This window comes from Somniosus microcephalus, chromosome 4, assembly GCF_052327205.1.
Source record: "Somniosus microcephalus isolate GS21.2 chromosome 4, FLI_Smic_1.0, whole genome shotgun sequence".
Classification (NCBI taxonomy): Eukaryota; Metazoa; Chordata; class Chondrichthyes; order Squaliformes; family Somniosidae; genus Somniosus; species Somniosus microcephalus.
The window spans coordinates 94,053,684-94,070,968 of record NC_140990.1 but is presented as its reverse complement, the minus strand read 5'-3'; the positions used below and the strand labels follow the sequence as shown (position 1 = coordinate 94,070,968).

The 17,285-nt window shown below is 50.4% G+C and overlaps 1 protein-coding gene across 3 annotated transcripts in view; it reads left to right on the top strand.

Moving 5' to 3' along the window:
- The window catches only part of mettl17 (methyltransferase like 17), a 60,482-nt gene that overhangs the window by 12,741 nt on the left and 30,456 nt on the right, over positions 1-17,285 (top strand). For all 3 annotated transcript variants that reach the window (XM_085985091.1, XM_085985092.1, XM_085985090.1), the window contains 4 exons: positions 9,779-9,884; positions 10,389-10,470; positions 10,935-11,008; positions 13,311-13,405. In XM_085985091.1, the coding sequence (XP_085841217.1) occupies positions 9,779-9,884; positions 10,389-10,470; positions 10,935-11,008; positions 13,311-13,405 (357 nt within the window). The remainder of the gene's footprint in view (positions 1-9,778; positions 9,885-10,388; positions 10,471-10,934; positions 11,009-13,310; positions 13,406-17,285) is intronic.

Below are 17,285 nucleotides of genomic sequence, written 5' to 3'. Positions count from 1 at the left end.
AAGGGTATGTGTGAGAATAGCCGCTCATAGTCTCGTCGATTCATGACAGTTAGGGCTGATCCTGTATCCAATTCCATCTTTACTTGGGACCCTGCTATCATGAGCGTGACCCAAATGGTTCGGTGATCCTCCTTTGCGATCACGTTGTGTAACTTTAGACAACTTAGTCTCCTGCTCCCGGAGTCATTATCACTCTCCTGATCTTCCGAACTACTGTCTGTCATTTTTTTTACTTTCTTATACTTTTCCTTAGTAGTTCTTGTAGTGTTGGTTTTCTTTCCTGACCTGCAGACTCTTGCTATATGTCCCATTTTCCCGCATTGCCTGCATACTTTGTCCTTAAACCAGCAGTCCTTCTGATCATGGGTTGTTCTGCCGCAGCGACGGCACTTTTCTGCTCCATACGCCATTTTGTTAGCGCTGTATTCTTGTGGTTTCTGTTGTATTTCCGCAGCTCCCCGTGCTGCTGCTTTGTAGGATACTGCCACGCTGAAAGCCTGTTCTAGCGTCAGGTCTTTTTCCGAAAGTAGTCGTTTCTGGGTTCCTTCACTCTGGAGCCCGCAGGCAAACTTATCCCGTAAGGTGTCTGCCAGTCCTGCTCCGAACTGGCAGTGCTTCGATAACTTGCGTAGTTCCGTAAGATAGTCAGCATTGTTCTCATCGTTGTGCTGGTTTCTTTTATAGAACTTGAATCTTTCTGCTATCAGCAGCGGTGTAGGGTTTAGGTGTTGCTGTAAGATATTAACAATCTCTTCAAAACTTTTCTCCATTGGTTTAGCTGGGGTAATTAAATTCCGCAATAGGCCGTACGTTCTCGCGCCCATCAAATTTAATAATACCGACGCCTTCTTTCCATTGGCCACCTCATTGGCATTGCAGTACACTTCAATTCTTTCCACATACGTGGTCCAGTCTTCTACCTCGTTGTCGAAAGCAGTGATACTGCCACTCTTCGGCATCTTGGGTGATTTAAAATGGCGCCTCCCGCGCTTTTTCTTCTTCCCCAATGGAATAAAATGGCGCCTCCCGCGCTTTTCCTTCTTCCCCAATGGAATAAAATGGCGCCTCCCACGCTTTTCCTTCTTCCCCTTGCTGCCACGCTGCTCCTAGCGTTCTACAGGGTAATGGCGGTGACCCACGGCTTCGGCGCGTATCACTTTTCCTTCCCCTCGTTCTATCCTCTCCACGCTGCCCGGTTCTTGAGCACCGACCGCGCCCTGTGCGCTCCACCCTCTCTCTCTCTCTCTCTTCCTCCTGACGACGCTGCACGGCCCCTTTGCAGAGCCGCTCGATCAAGCCCGAGCCCGCCGCAGTCCGGAAGGGTCAGCGCACTACCTGCTACCAGCACGACTTGCTGGAACACCTCGACTGGGGAGCCAGGCCCAGCCCTCCACAGCCTCCCCTGCAACTCTCCAATGGATCCCTGGGCGGTTGCCCGCGGTCGACGCCCGCTGTTCTGACTGCGACCTCCAAGAAGCTTCTCTTCAGGGAAAAGATCCCCGTGAGGTGATGCAGTACTGCAGGTGAGTTCGAACCTGCCCGTCGCCAGTGTAGTGTCCGGGTATCAATAATACTCGGACTGCAGGAGAACAATAATAACAGGTATTTACTGAACAGAGGGTAACTCAAGACTGAAGTACAGAAGCCTGCTAGGGCTTTTTATACAGGTGTTGTCACTGCCGGTACTGCAGTATAGAATCAGTTCTTCTCTTTAAAGGTACATACACAACACTACCCACTGAGCCACAGCTGACACATGGCTGGAAATACTCAGCTGGTCAGGCAGCATCTGTGGAGAGAGAAACAGAGTCAACGTTTCAGGCCAATGACCCTTCATCAGAACTGGAAAAAGTTGGAGATGTAACAGATTTTAAGCAAGTATAGAGGCAGGGAAAGTGGGAGGGGAGGAAAGAACGAAAGGGAAAGTCTGTGATCGGGTGGAAGGCAGAAGAGGTTAAATTACAAAAGGGAGGATGGTGCAAGGCAAAAGAGGGCGGTAATGGGACAAGTAAAGAAACAAGCGATGGGTCTGGAGGTGTAAATGGGAATATCAGAATCATCAGCAACAGCTGTCGTACGAAAAAATGGGGGCAGAGGTTATAGTCTGAAATTGTTGAACTCGATGTTGAGTCCGGATGGCTGTAAAGTGTCTAATCGAAAGATGAGATGTTGTTCCTCGAGCTTACGCTGAGCTTCATTAGAACAGTGCAGGAGGCCGAGGACAGAGAGGTCAGAGTGGGAGTGGAGCGGTGAATTAAAGTGACAGGCGACCGGAAGCTCGGGTCACGCTTGCGGACTGAACGGAGGTGTCCCGCAAAGCGGTCACCCAATCTGCGTTTGGTCTCCCCAATGTAGAGGAGACCGCATCGTGAGCAGCGAATACAGTATACTAAATTGCAAGAAGTACAAGTAAATAGCTGTTTCACCTGGAAGGAGTGTTTGGGGCCCTGGACAGCGGGAAGGGAGGAGGTAAAAGGGCAGGTGTTGCATCTCCTGCGCTTGCACGGGAAGGTGCTGTGGGAAGGGGAGGGGGTGTTGAGGGTGATTGCGGAGTGGAAAAGGGTGTCGCAGAGGGAACGGTACTTTTGGAATGCTGGGAGGGGAGGGGAGGGGAAGATGTGTTTGGTGGTGGGATCATGCTGGAGGTGGCAGAAATGGTGGAGGGTGATTCATTGAATGTGGAGACTGGTGGGATGGAAGGGGAGGTCAAATCGTACCCTATTAAGGATTGTATTAGATCCAAAGAGGAGTCATAAAGTTGTGAGAAAAAGTAGCAAGCCTGAGGATTGGGAGCAGTTTAGAGTTCAGCAAAAAAGGACCAAGAGATTGATCAAGAGGGGAAAAATAGAGCATGAGAGTAAACTTGTAAGGAACATAAAAGTGGACTGTAAAAGCTGTACAAGTATGTTTTTAAAAAAAAAAAAAAAAAAAAAATTAGTGAAGACAAATGTAGGTCCCTTACAGTCAGAAATGGGAGAATTTATAATGGGGAACAAGGAAATGGCAGAGCAATTAAACAAATACTTTGGTTCTGTCTTCATGGAAGAGGACACAAATAACTTCCCAGAAATGCTAGGGAATCAAGGGTCTAGTGAGAAAGAGGAATTAAAGGAAATTAGTATTAGTAAAAAAATAGTGCTGGAGAAATTAATGGGACTGAAAGCTGATAAATCCCCAGGGCCTGATAATCTGCATCCCCGAGTACTAAAAGAGGTAGCCATGGAAATAGTGGATGCATCGGTTGTCATCTTCCAAAATTCTATAGATTGTGGAACAGTTCTGGCAGATTGGAGGGTGGCAAATGTAACCCCACTATTTAAAAAAGGAGGGAGAGAGAAAACCGGGAACTGCATCAGTAGTAGGGAAAATGCTAGAGTCTATTATAAAGGATGTGATAACAGGACACTTAGAAAATATCAACGGGGATTAGACAAAGTCAACATGGATTTATGAAAGGGAAATCATGTTTGACAAACCTACTGGAGTTTTTTGAGGATGTAACTGGTAGAATAGATAAGGGAGAACCAGTGGATGTGGTGTATTTGGATTTTCAGAAGGCCTTTGATAAAGTCCCACATAAGAGGTTAGTGTGCAAAATTAAAGCACATGGGATTGGGGGTTATATACTGGCATGGATTGAAAATTGGTTAACAGACAGTAGGAATAAATGGGTCTTTTTCGGGGTGGCAGGCGGTAACTAGTGGGGTACCGCAGGGATCAGTGCTTGGGCCCCAGCTAGTCACAATGGCCCAGAAATTTGGGTCGGGGGCGTCCCGTGGGTGCAAGCCCCCGATCTGCACTTACCTTGTGCGCCGGCTGTTGAGCTGTGGGCCCCCGGGGAATTCTGATCCGGGGCCTGGTCCAGCTGCCGGCGTGCAGTGCTTGCGTATCCCAGGGGCGCAGTTAGTTCGATGCGTCCCCTGGGATCACGTGGGCCATGGGGAGCCAATCGGAGCAGGGAATGCTCCATTCATAAGTCTGACAGGAAGTGTTGTCAAGACTTTTAAATACTACGGCCCCAAAGCAGCACTAAATCTTCAAATAATTTTTTTTTTAAATCACATTTTTTAAATAAACTATAAATTACATGAAATAACTATTTTAAACAATTTAAATTTTTGAAGAAAATAATTTTATTTTCTAACGAGGGTAAAAATAAACTTACCTTGCTTTAAAGTATTTAAAAATAATAAACCTGTGGAAAAAATGTTTTAATTTTAATTAATTCACCACTTACCTTGTAAAAAGCAGGCCTTACGCCTGCTTTTTACATTTCTAACTTCTGCAGACTTACTCTCCTGGGAAAACCTGGAAAAAAAACCGAAGTTCAATGCGCACGCGCAGCCTCTACTGCGCACGCATTCGACCTCTTAACCCCTCCTTTCAGGGGAATGGAAGTGCCGGTTTCCCGCGCATGCAGGAAACCGGCACTTCCATTGGGCCTACGGGTGAGTACCCCGTGCGTACTCACCCGTGGAGACCTGAATTTCTGGGCCAATATATAATCAATGATTTGGATGAGGGAACCAAATGTAATATTTCCAAGTTTGCTGATGACACAAAACTAGGTGGGATTGTGAGTTGAGGAGGATGCAAAGAGGCTTCAAGACGATTTAGACAAGAGTGAGTGAGTGGGCAAATACATGGCAGATGCAGTATAACGTGGATAAATGTGAAGTTATCCACTTCAGTAGGAAAAGCAGAAAAGTAGAGTATAATTTAAATGGTGATAGATTGGGAAATGCTGATCACAGAATCACAGAAACCCCACAGTGCAGATAGAGGCCATTTCGGCCCATCGAGCCTGCACCGACACATATCCCACCCGATCCCCGTAACCCCTTCACCAACACCAACACATATCCCACCCTATCCCCACGTATTTAATCCCCCTAACACTAAGGGTCAATTTATCATAGCCAATCAACCTAACCCGCACATCTTTGTACAAAGGGACCTGGGTGTCCTTGTACACCAGTCACTGAAGGCAAACATGCAGGTGCAGCAAGCAGTTAGGAAGGCAAATGGAATGTTGGCCTTCATTGCAAGAGGATTTGAGTACAGGAGCAAGGATGTCTTACTACAGTTGTACAGGGCCTTGGTGAGACCACACCTGGAGTACTGTGTGCAGTTTTGGTTTCCTTACCGAAGAAAGGATATACTTGCCATAGAGGGAGTGCAGCGAAGGTTCACCAGACTGATTCCTGGGATGGCAGGACTGTCGTATGAGGAGAGATTGGATCGACTAGAGTTTAGAAGAATGAGAGGGGATCTCACTGAAACGTATAAAATTCTGACAGGGCTAGACAGACTGGATGCAGGGAGGATGTTTACCTGGCTGGGGGGCCTAGAACGAGGGGTCACAGTCTCAGGATACGGGGGTAGGACATTTAGGACTGAGATGAGGAGAAATTTCTTCACTCAGAGGGTGGTGAACCTGTGGAATTCTCTACCACAGAAGACTGTGGAGGCCAAGTCACTGAATATATTTAAGAAGGAGATAGATAGATTTCTAGACACAAAAGACATCAAGGCGTATGGGGAGAGAGCAGGAATATGGTATTGCGATGGAGGATCAGCCATGATCACATTGAATGGCGGAGCAGGCTCGAACGGTCGAATGGCCTACTCCTGCTCCTATTTTTCTATGTTTCTATTGTGGTTCTGGGAGGGAGGGGAAGGGGTGAGAGCAGAAGTGCGGGAAATGGGACAGACATGGTCGAGGGCCATGTGAACCACGGTGGAGGGAAAACTCGGTTGAGGAAAAAGGAAGACATGTCGGCAGCACTGGTATGGAAGGCGGTGTAGTCAGAACAGATGCGGCGGAGACGGAGAAACTGGAGAATGGAAATAGAGTCCTTACAGGAAGCAGGGAGGGAGGAAGTGTAGTCCAGGTAGCTGTGGGAGTCAGTGGGCTTATAGTAGATATTGGTCGACAACCTAGCCCCAAAAATGGAAATAGAGAAGTCAAGGAAGGGGAGGGAAGAGTTGGAGATGGACCATGTGAAGGCGAGGGAGGAGTGGAAATTGGAAGCAAAGTTGATGGAATTTTCCAGTTCGGGGCGAGAGCAGGAAACGGCGATACAATCGCCAACGTACCGGAAAAGGAGGTGAGGGAGGGGACCCGAGTAGGACTGGAACAAAGAATGTTTCGCTATCCCACAAAAAGGCAGGCATAGCTAGGACCAGTACAGGTTCCCATAGCAACACCTTTAATTTGGAGGAAGTGAATGGAGTCAAAGGAGAAGTTGTTCCATGTGAGAACAAGTTCAGCCAGGCGGAGGAGGGTGGTGGTGGATGGGGACTGGTCGGGCCTCTGTTCGAGGAAGAAGCGGAGAGCCCTCAGGCCATCCTGGTGGGGGATGGAGGTGTAGAGGGATTGGATGTCCATGGTGAAAAGGAGATGGTTGGGGCCTGGAAACTGTTTAAAGTGGCAGAGGGCGTCGGAAGAGGCGCGGATGTAGGTGGGAGGAGACTGGACAAGGGGAGAAAAAATAGAGGACCGATAGGAAGAAATTAGGTCCATGGGGCAAGAACAGGCTGAAACGATGGGTCCACCAGGGCAGTCCTGTCTGTGAATCTTGGGAAGGAGGTAGAAGCGGGGTTGGGGGGACTATGTGGTTGAAGGGCATAGGTGAATTTATCCAGAGGAGATGAGGTCAGTGGCAGTCTTGGAAACGATGGCTTGATGTTCAGTGGTGGGGTCATGGTCCAGGGGTAGGTAGGAGGAGGTGTCGCAGAGTTGGCGTTCAGCCTCCGCAAGGTAGAGGTCGGTTCACCAAACAACAACAGCACCACCCTTGTCAGCGGGTTTAATGGCAATGTTGGGGTTAGAACTGAGAGAATGGAGTGCTGTAGTTCAGAGGGAGGTAGGGTGGAGTGGAACAATTGAGACAGCCGCTGTCACGGCGGCAGTTCTCAATGAAAAGATCTAGAGAGGGCAAGAGGCCAGAGGGAGGGGTCCAGGTGGGACGAGAACTCTGAAGGGGGGGTGGTGGGGGAAGGGTCAGCTGTGCAGGGGGAAAGACTCCTGGCCAAAGAAGTGGGCGCGGAGGCGATGGAAGGAGAGCTCAGCGTCGTGCCGAGCTCGAAATTCGTTTGGAGGTGGGAATGTAAAGTGATGAAGCTGATCGTTCGGGGTCACAAGGGGAAATAGAGTCATGGGCCCCGATTTTCTGGCAGCCGTCGGGCGGCTTTTCATGCGGCCGGGGGCCGAAAATCGCCGAAAAAGCGGGTCGCGACCCCCCCCACCCCCCGCCTGATTCCCCGCCCCGTCCGACTTTCGGACCACTGTTTCTCCGCGACCCGATTCAGTCCCGCCCGCCGCTGGCGGGACTGGCCGTCGGAACACTAATTACCACTTATTTCTATGTTTAAGCCGATTTTCAGGGGCCGTTGCGATTTTGTGGGGTTCCCCACGCTAAACACGCCTGCGGGGAACCCCGCTGATGAAACCTGGCGTGAAGCTTGCCGGCTTGCTTGCTGTCAGCTGCAGGTCAGTCGGGAAAGCTGCGATTTAAAGGGACAGCATTTGTTTGGTGAAGGACCTTGTTGCTGCAGGCTTGGGGCTACTTCTTCAAGGCTTAGGCACAGCTGTGGAAGGTTGGAGCCTCTCACACTTCTCCAATGCGATCTCCTGGGAAGCCCCTCTCGCCACCCTCACTCAGCGCTTCCTCAGCGGGGGCATCTACGAGAAGCATGGGACGCCTTTTTTTCCTTCCCTTCTTGCCATTAGAGGATCTCCAGCAGCAGAGGCTGCAGCAGCAGAACCAGGAACAGCAGGATGAGCACCAGGAGCACCAGGCTGCTGCTGACTCACCTGAAGCTGCACAGGCCAGAAGGGGCCAGCGCTTGGAAGTGGCTTGAGAGCACCTTGCTGCGCTTTAGGGGGCCATGGGGACCCGTTTCTGCACTGGCAGTCCTACTCAGAAGGACTTCCATGAAGGTCTGGTTTCTCTGTTCAATAGATGGCCAACGCTGCTCAAGAGATGTCATTCTCTTATGAGCACTCACCATGTTTTCCGTACCCTGGCGAGTTATCGCCTCCATGGAGGTTGCCAACCTTTCCATGGTGATGCGTTCATGCGCCAATGACTCCATAAAGGCTCTGCTCATGGTCGCTATGGACTCCTCCATTCGCTCCACACTCGCAGCGACCCTGGAGACAAAACCTGCCAGAGACTCCTGCATCTGTGCATGGAGATCCATCACCTCTTCTCTTGCGGATGGACCCAGAGGCAGAGGGTCGACATGCAGCGCAGCAGAGCTGAGCTGGCAGAGTCCTGCACCCTCCGACGAGGACTCTCCACTGCTGTCCCTGTCTCCAGAATCTGCTGAGGCTCACTTGTGAGCTGTGAAGCACCAGGTGACAACACTACTCTATGTCCCGAAGGTCACCCCGAGGTGTGAGTGTCTGCGCTGGTGCTGGGCGCGCTTACTTCTGCTGACGCTGCACCCTCAGAGGTTGGAGCTTCCTCTGAAGAGTCTGGCTGCACAGCCTCTTCCTCCTCCACAGTGGGGACGGGGGCTCTGGATGGTCCTGTGGGGCAGTAGAGGAAGGAGTTAGAGATGTGATGCCAAGGTTACATGCACATTCGAGTTGACATCTGCTGACACCTGCATCCATGTAGCCTTGGTCTCAGTGGGAGGCCTCTTCCTGCCTGACCTAGGGAAGAGGACCTCCCTGTGGGCTCTAACCCCATCCAATAATGCCTGCAGTGAAGCCTCGTCGAATTTGGAGGCAGCTTGGGGTCTGGCACTGGCCACAGCTGCTGCAGGCTCCTCTGCCATCCTGTATGGTTCGTTTGGAAGCCTTCAGAGGATGCAGTACTTGCTATGGACCTTGAAAGCACCATGAATGATGACATCATACTGTGGGGCTTTCTGACTAGAAATGGACAATTCGCAAGGCTGCCCACATGCTGGGAATTAATTGGCCACTTGAGGGAAAATTGCGTGGAGCTGGCTGACATTTTTTTGTGTGTCAGAACCCCACATTCGGGGGAATCCGACCATTTCCCACACAAGCCACAAAATCGGGCCCATAGAGTCATACAGCACAGAAAGAGGCCCTTCGGCCCATCGTGTCCGCGCCGGCCATCAAGCCCTGTCTATTCTAATCCCATTTTCCAGCACTTGGTCCGTAGCCTTGTATGCTATAGTGTTTCAAGTGCTCATCTAAATGCTTCTTGAATGTTGTGAGGGTTCCTGCCTCTACCACCCTTTCAGGCAGTGAGTTCCAGATTCCAACCACCCTCTGGGTGAAAAAGTTTTTCCTCCAATCCCCTCTAAACCTTGAAACTATGCCCCCTGGTTATTGACCCCTCTACTAAGGGGAAAAGTTCCTTTCTATCTACCCTATCTATGCCCCTCATAATTTTGTACACCTCAATCAGGTCCCCCCTCAGCCTTCTCTGCTCTAAGGAAAACAACCCCAGCCTGTCCAGTCTCTCTTCATCGCTGAAGCGCTCCAGCCCAGGTAACATCCTGGTGAATCTCCTCTGCACCCTCTCCAATGCAATCACATCCTTCCTATAGTGTGGTGACCAGAACTGCACACAGTATTCCAGCTGTGGCCTAACTAGCGTTTTGTACAGCTCCATCATAACCTCCCTGCTCTTATATGAAAGGTCAGAGGGGATAGTGAATACGCGGCAAAGGGTGAGATTAGAAAGAGGAATGGGGGTTAGAGGAAAGTGAAGGGGAAGAAGGATCCGGAGAGGGCGTTGAGGAGCACATGCCAACTTGCGGTTTAACTGCCTCCCTTCCCGTGACGCAGAGCCGGACTCCCGCGGCCAGGCGGACGAGCAGAGGGAGGAGGAGCAACTGCGGGATCGCGTGCTCACTGAGTTGCGGCGGACGACCTACCGCTGGAAGCCAGTCAGGTGAGCCCAGGTCCATCGGGCGTGAGGTTTAATCCCCACCGCCCTACCTCCACTTTGATCTCATTACTCCCATAGCACGCCCTCCTGAAAGGCGCTGACTTTCCACCGCGGGTATGGGTTTCAGAGCTGCCGGGCATCCGCTGAAGTCTCAATGTGATTTGTGCGCCCAGGGTCGGAGGGATATTCGACTGCAGGGGCATCACAGCTCCCCCCCCCCCCCCCCCCAACCCCATCAGAGAGAGGAGACCGTCGTCCGTCTGTCTGGGGCTGGAGTTGACCCCTGGGTCTTTCAAGGTGAAAGGTCCAGTGTCTGACCCCACTGCTCCCGTCCAATCCCTCATCAGAGATTGAGGAGACATTTATCCCGCTCTGATTGGTGCCCGACTTGACCCCAGGTCCCAGAGGGTGAAAGGTCAGTGTCTGATGGTGCCGTGCTGCGGATCTCCGGTATTTCCCGCCGAACTTACCCTTTCTAAATGTGTGTTTTTCCTGGTTTTCCTTTAGCTACAACACACAGCTGGCTCAGGTCTACGTGGCGGCTCGACTTGATGGGGGATACGCAGCCGTGACAAGGGTCCTGCACGAGGTAAGTCTATCATTAACCCCATGCTGTGCCTGTCCTGGGAGTGTTTGATGGGACAGTGTAGAGGGAGCTTTACTCTGTATCTAACCCGTGGTGTACCTGCCCTGGGAGTGTTTGATGGGACAGTGTAGAGGGAGCTTTACTCTGTATCTAACCCGTGCTGTACCTGCCCTGGCGGTGTTTGATGGGACAGTGTAGAGGGAGCTTTACTCTGTATCTAACCCGTGCTGTACCTGCCCTGGGAGTGTTTGATGGGACAGTGTAGAGGGAGCTTTACTCTGTATCTAACCCGTGCAGTACCTGCCCTGGGAGTGTTTGATGGGACAGTGTAGAGGGAGCTTTACTCTGTATCTAACCCGTGCAGTACCTGCCCTGGGAGTGTTTGATGGGACAGTGTAGAGGGAGCTTTACTCTGTATCTAACCTATGCTGGGTTCTCTGAATTAATGCCATTTCTCCTGGTCACAGATTAAGAAGCGCGTCCCTGAATTTGAGCCTCGTACACTTTTAGACTTTGGATCTGGCACTGGTACAGTCACCTGGTAAGTGTCGCTGGCCTAATTGCTCCTTGCTCCTAATCTCCCATCACCTGCCCGGGGTAATTTCCTGCTTGCTGCGTCCTCACTGTGTTTGAATTGAGTCTTCTGCCATCATCTCCTCGTACAGCGTTGTCCAATAGAAATTGCTGATTAGCCATGGGTGTGGCTATGGCCACACTGTGTAAACCACATGCACTAATTTACACACACTCACACCATACTGGTTCAATGTATTTCAAGTGTGTGTATATTCACAAACATCTACCACTATTCAGTCGCTAAGAATGAAAGAATTTGCATCTCTACAGCGCCTTTCATGTACCCTCAGGACGTCCTAAAACACTTCACAGCCAATGAAGTGCATTTGACGTGTAGTCACTGTTGTAATGTAGGAAAAGCAGCAGCCAATTTGCACACAGCATGATGTCACAAACAGCATGACCAGATCATCTGTTTTAGTGATGTTGATTGAGGGGAAAAATATTGGCCCCAGGACACCGGGGAGAACTCCCCCGCTCTTCTTTCAGTAGTGACCGTGGGATCTTTTACGCTTACCCGAGAGGGCAGACGGTTTAACGTCTCATCCGAAAGACGGCCCCTCCGACAGCTCGGCACTCCCTAGGCGCTGCCCCTCTGACTACGCGGCGCAGCCCCTCCCACTGTACGGCGCTCCCTCGGCGCTGCTCCTCCGGCTGCGCAGCGCTGCCCCTCCGACAGCTCGGCGCTCCCTCGGCACTGCCCCTCCGACTACGCGGCGCAGCCCCTCCCACTGTACGGCGTTCCCTCGGCGCCGCTCCTCCGACTGCGCAGCGCTCCCTTGGCGCTGCCGTTCCCACTGCGCGGCGCTCCCTGAAGTGTCAGCCTTGATTATGGGCTTAAGTCCTGGAGTGGGGACTCCAATCCACAACCCCAGAAGTGAGAGTGAGACCGACTGAGCCACGGCTGACACCTAAGGGATATCGAATATGAAAGTTGGGATGCAATGGCGAACCTATATAAAACCGTAGTAGGGCCACGGTTGGGACAACCTTTGTGCAGTTTTGGGCTGCTGTAGGAAGGGTGTGGAGGCAATGGAGAGGGTGCAGCCCCTCTACACTAGATGGCGCTGTAGCTCCTCTGTATCCTTCGACACACCGAGACTGATTTAACACAAGATAACAGGCTTATGGCTGTAAGATGTCCAACATTTATTGCCCATCCCTAATTGTCCTCGAGATGGTGGTGGCGAGCACATAAATCTAGGCTGGCACTGCAGTGCGGTGCTGAGAGAGTGCTGCACTGTCAGAGGTGCCGTCTTTCGGATGAGACGTTAAACCACGGCCCCGCCTGAGGTCCTCTCAGGTGGACGTAAAAGATCCCATTGCACTATTTTGAAGATGAGCAGGGGAGTTATCCCCGGTGCCCTGGCCAATAGTTATCCCTCAATCCACAACCAAACAGGTTATCTGGTCATTATCACATTGCTGTTTGTGGGAGCTTGCGGTGCGCAAATTGGCTGCCGCGTTTCCCACATTACAACAGTGACTACACTTCAAAAGCACTTCATTGGCTGTAAAACGCTTTGCGACATCTGGTGGTTGTGAAAGGCGTTATATAAATGCAAGTCTTTTCTTGAACCGCTGCAGTCCGTGTGGTGAAGGTACTCCCACAGTGCCGTTAGGGTGGGAGTTCCAGGATTTTGACCCAGCGACGATGAAGGAACGGCCGATATACTTCCAAGTCAGGATGGTGGGGAACTTGGGAGGTGGTGGTGTTCCCATGCGCCTGCTGCCCCTGTCCTAATAGGTGGTAGAGGTCGTGGGAGGTGCTGTTGAAGAAGCCTTGGTGAGTTGCTGTCGAAGAAGCCTTGGTGAGTTGCTGCAGTGCATCTTGTAGATGGTACACACTGCAGCCACGGTACGCCGGTGGTGGAGGGAGTGAATGTTTAAGGTGGTGGTTGGGGTGCCAATCAAGTGGTCTGCTTTGTCCTGGATGGTGTCGAGCTTCTTGAGTGTTGTTGGAGCTGCACTCATCCAGGCAAGTGGAAAGTATTCAATCACACTCCTGACTTGTGCCTTGTAGATGGTGGAAAGGCTTTGGGGAGTCCAGCCACTGACCTGCTCTTGTAGCCACAATATTTATGTGGCTGGTCCAGTTAAGTTTCTGGTCAATGGTGACCGCCAGGATGTTGATGGTGGGGGATTCGGCGATGGTAATGCCGTTGAAGGTCGTGGTGGTTATATTAAAGGGTATGGAGATTGGACGTTGTGAAAGAGGTCGACCTATGGTGAGTGTGTGATGTCACCATGGTTGTGTCTCTCGACAGGGCGAGTCGTAGGGCCTGGGGCGAGACGCTGCGGGAGTACCTGTGCGTGGACAACTCCGCCGCCATGCACCAGGCCGCAGAGTTCCTGCTGAGAGGTGAGGCCGTTACGTTACCTTTTCTGAACCGTGGGCTATGGTTACTTGTTTCTCTTTCTGTTTGATCGACACCGAGGAACTTTCCCTCTCGTTCTCTCCTTCCTACACTCTGTCCCTCCTCCCCACATCCTCACTGGGCTGCAATCGGCACTCCTTGCACCGACTCCCACTCTATTCTATCCGAGGTCCCTCAGCACTGTGGGACTCCTCCCCTCCCTCAGTCTCCCCTCCCTCAGCACTGTGGGATCCTCCCGTCCCTCAGTCTCCACTCCCTCAGCACTGTGGGACTCCTCCCCTCCCTCAGCACTGTGGGATCCTCCCCTCTCTGTCTCCCCTCCCTCCACACTGTGGGACTCCTCCCCTCCCTCAGTCTCCCCTCCCTCAGCACTGTGGGACTCCTCCCCTCCCTCAGCGCTGTGGGATCCTCCCCTCCCTCAGTCTCCCCTCCCTCCGCATTGTGGGACTCCTCCCCTCCCTCAGCACTGTGGGACTCCTCCCTCCCTCAGTCTCCCTTCCTTCAGCACTGTGGGACCCTCGTGCCTGTTACATGGGAACAGGAGAAACTTAGAAACATAGAAGATAGGTGCAGGAGTAGGCCATTCGGCCCCTCGAGCCTGCTCCGCCATTTAATGAGATCATGGTTGATCAGCCAAATTCAGTACCCTGTCCCTGCTTTCTCCCCATATCCCTTGATCCCTTTAGCCTTAAGAAATATATCTAACTCCTTCTTGAATATACTCAACTGCCTTCTGTGGTAGAGAATTCCACAGGTTCACCACTCTCTGGGTGAAGAAATTCCTCCTCATCTCTGTCCTAAATGGCTTACCTCTTATCTTTAGACTGTGACCCCTGGTTCTGCACTCGCCCGCCATCGGGAACATCCTTCCTGCATCTAGTCTGTCTAGTCCTGTTAGAATTTGATAAGTTTCAATGAGATCCCCCCTCATTCTTCTAAACTCCAGCGAATATAAGCCCAATCGACCCAATCTCTCCTCATACGTCATTCCTGCCATCCCAGGTATCAGTCTGGTGAATCTTCGCTGTACTCCCTCCATGGCAAGAACATCATTCCTCAGATAAAGCGACCAAAACTGCACACAGTACTCAAGGTGTGGTCTCACCAAGGCCCTGTACAACTACAGCAAGACATCCTTGCTCCTGTACGCGAATCCTCTTGCTATGAAGGCCAACATACCATTTGCCTTCTTAACTGCCTGCTGCACTTGCATGCTTCCCTTCAGCGACTGGTGCACAAGGACACCCAGGTCTCGTTGCACTTCCCCTTCTCCCAATCTATTGCAGTTCAGATAATCGCCTTCCTGTTTTTGCCACCAAAGTGGATAACCTCGCATTGATCCACATTATACTACATCTGCCCAATCACCCAACCTGTCCAAATCATACTGGAGTTTCTCGGCATCCTCCTCACAACACACACGCCCACCCAGCTTTGTGTCGTCTGCAAACTTGGAGATATTGCATCTAGTTCCCTCGTCTAGATCATTAATATATATTGTGAATAGCTGGGGTCCTAGCACCGATCCCTGTGGTACCCCACTAGCCACTTCCTGCCACTTGGAAAAAGACCCGTTTTTTCCAACTCTTTGCTTCCTGTCTGCCAACCAGTTCTCTATCCAAGTCAATACCTTGCCCCCAATCCCATGTGCTTTAACTTTACACTCTAATCCCTTATGCGGGACTTTATCGAACGCCTTCTGAAAGTCCAAATACACCACATCCACTGGTTCTCCCATATCTATTCTACCAGTTACATCCTCAAAAAATTCCAGTAGATTAGTCAAGCACGATTTACCTTTTGTAAATCCATGTTGACTTTGTCTGATCCTGTCACTGTTTGCCAAGTGCTCTGCTATTACATCTTTTATAATGGGCTCTAGCATTTTCCCCACTACCGATGTCAGGCTTACCAGTCTATAATTCCCTGTTTTCTCTCTACCACCTTTTCTAAATAGTGGGGTTACATTAGCTATGCTCCAATCCATGGGTACTGTTCCAGAGTCTATCGAATGTTGGAAGATGACCAGCAATGCATCTACTATTTCTAGGGCCACTTCCTTAAGTACCCTAGGATGTAGATTATCAGGCCCTGGGGATTTATCAGCCTTCAATCCCATCAACTTCCCTAACACCATTTCCGTACAAATACTGATTTCATTCAGTTCCTCCCTCTCATTAGACCCTATGTTCCCTGACATCTCTGGGAGGTTATTTGTGTCCTCCTTTGTGAAGACAGAACCAAAATATGTATTTAATTGGTCGGCCATTTCTTTGTTCCCCATTATAAATTCCCCTGATTCTGACTGCAAGGGACCTACGCTAGATTTCACCAATCTTTTTCTCTTCACATATCTATAGAAGCTTCACAGAAAATCACAGAAACCCCACAGTGCAGATAGAGGCCATTTCGGCCCATCGAGCCTGCACCGACACATATCCCACCCGATCCCCGTAACCCCTACACCAACACATATCCCACCCTATCCCCGTAACCCCACGTATTTAATCCCCCTAACACTAAGGGTCAATTTATCATAGCCAATCAACCTAACCCGCACATCTTTGGACTGTGGGAGGAAACCGGAGCACCCGGAGGAAACCCACGCAAACACGGGGAGAATGTGCAAACTCCACACAGTCGCCCGAGGCCGGATTTGAACCCGGGTCCCTAGCGCTGTGAGGCAACAGTGCTAACCACTATGCCACCGTGCTTTTACAGTCAGTTTTTATGTTCCCTGAAAGCTTACTCTCATACTCTATTTTCCCCCTCTTAATTAATCCCTTTGTCCTCCTTTGCTGAATCCTAAACTGCTCCCAATCCTCAGGTTTGCTGCTTTTTCTGGCTAATTTATGTCCTCTCCTTGGATCTTATGCTATCCCTAATTTCCCTTGTTAGCCACAGTTGAGTCACCTTTGTTTTATTTTTATGCCAAACAGGGATGAACAAATTCTGTAGTTCATCCATGCGATCTTTAAATGTTTGCCATTGCCTATCCACCATCAACCCTTTAAGTAACGTTCTCCAATCCATCCTAGCCAACTCGTGCCTCATACCATCGTAGTTTCCTTTATTTAAATTCAGGACCCTAGTTTCTGAGTCAACTACTTCACTCTCCATCTTAATGAAGAATTCGATCATATTATGATCGCTCCGACCCAAGGGGCCTCGCACAAGATTGCTAATTAATCCTTTCTCATTGAATAATACCCAGTCTAAGTTGGCCTGATCTCCAGTTGGTTCCTCAACATATTGGTCCAGGAAACCATCCCGTATACACTCCAGGAATTCCTCCTCCACAATATTGTTACTAATTTGGTTAGCCCAATCTATATGTAGATTAAAGTCACCCATGATAACTGCTGTGCCCTTGTTGCACGCGTCTCTAATTTCCCGTTTAATGCCATCCCCAACCTCAGCATTACTGTTTGGGGGTCTGTATACAACTCCCACTAACGTTTTCTGCCCCTTGGTATTTCTCAGCTCTACCCATACAGATTCCACATCATCAGAGCTAATATCCTTCCTTACTATTGTGTTAATCTCCTCTTTAACTAGCAATGCTACCCCACCTCCTTTTCCTTTTTGCCTGTCTTTCCTGAATATTGAATACCCCTGGATGTTGAATTCCCAGCCTTGGTCACCCTGGAGCCATGTCTCCGTAATCCCAATTATATCATATCCGTTTACATCCAATTACGCAGCAAATTCATCCGCCTTATTACGAATGCTCCTCTCATTAAGACCAAAGCCTTCAGGCTTTTTTTTTTAACACTCTTAGACCTTTTAGAATTATTATTTACTGTGGCCATGTTTGATTTAAACCCTTGATTTCTCTGCCTGCCACTTTTGCTTTTCTCCTTC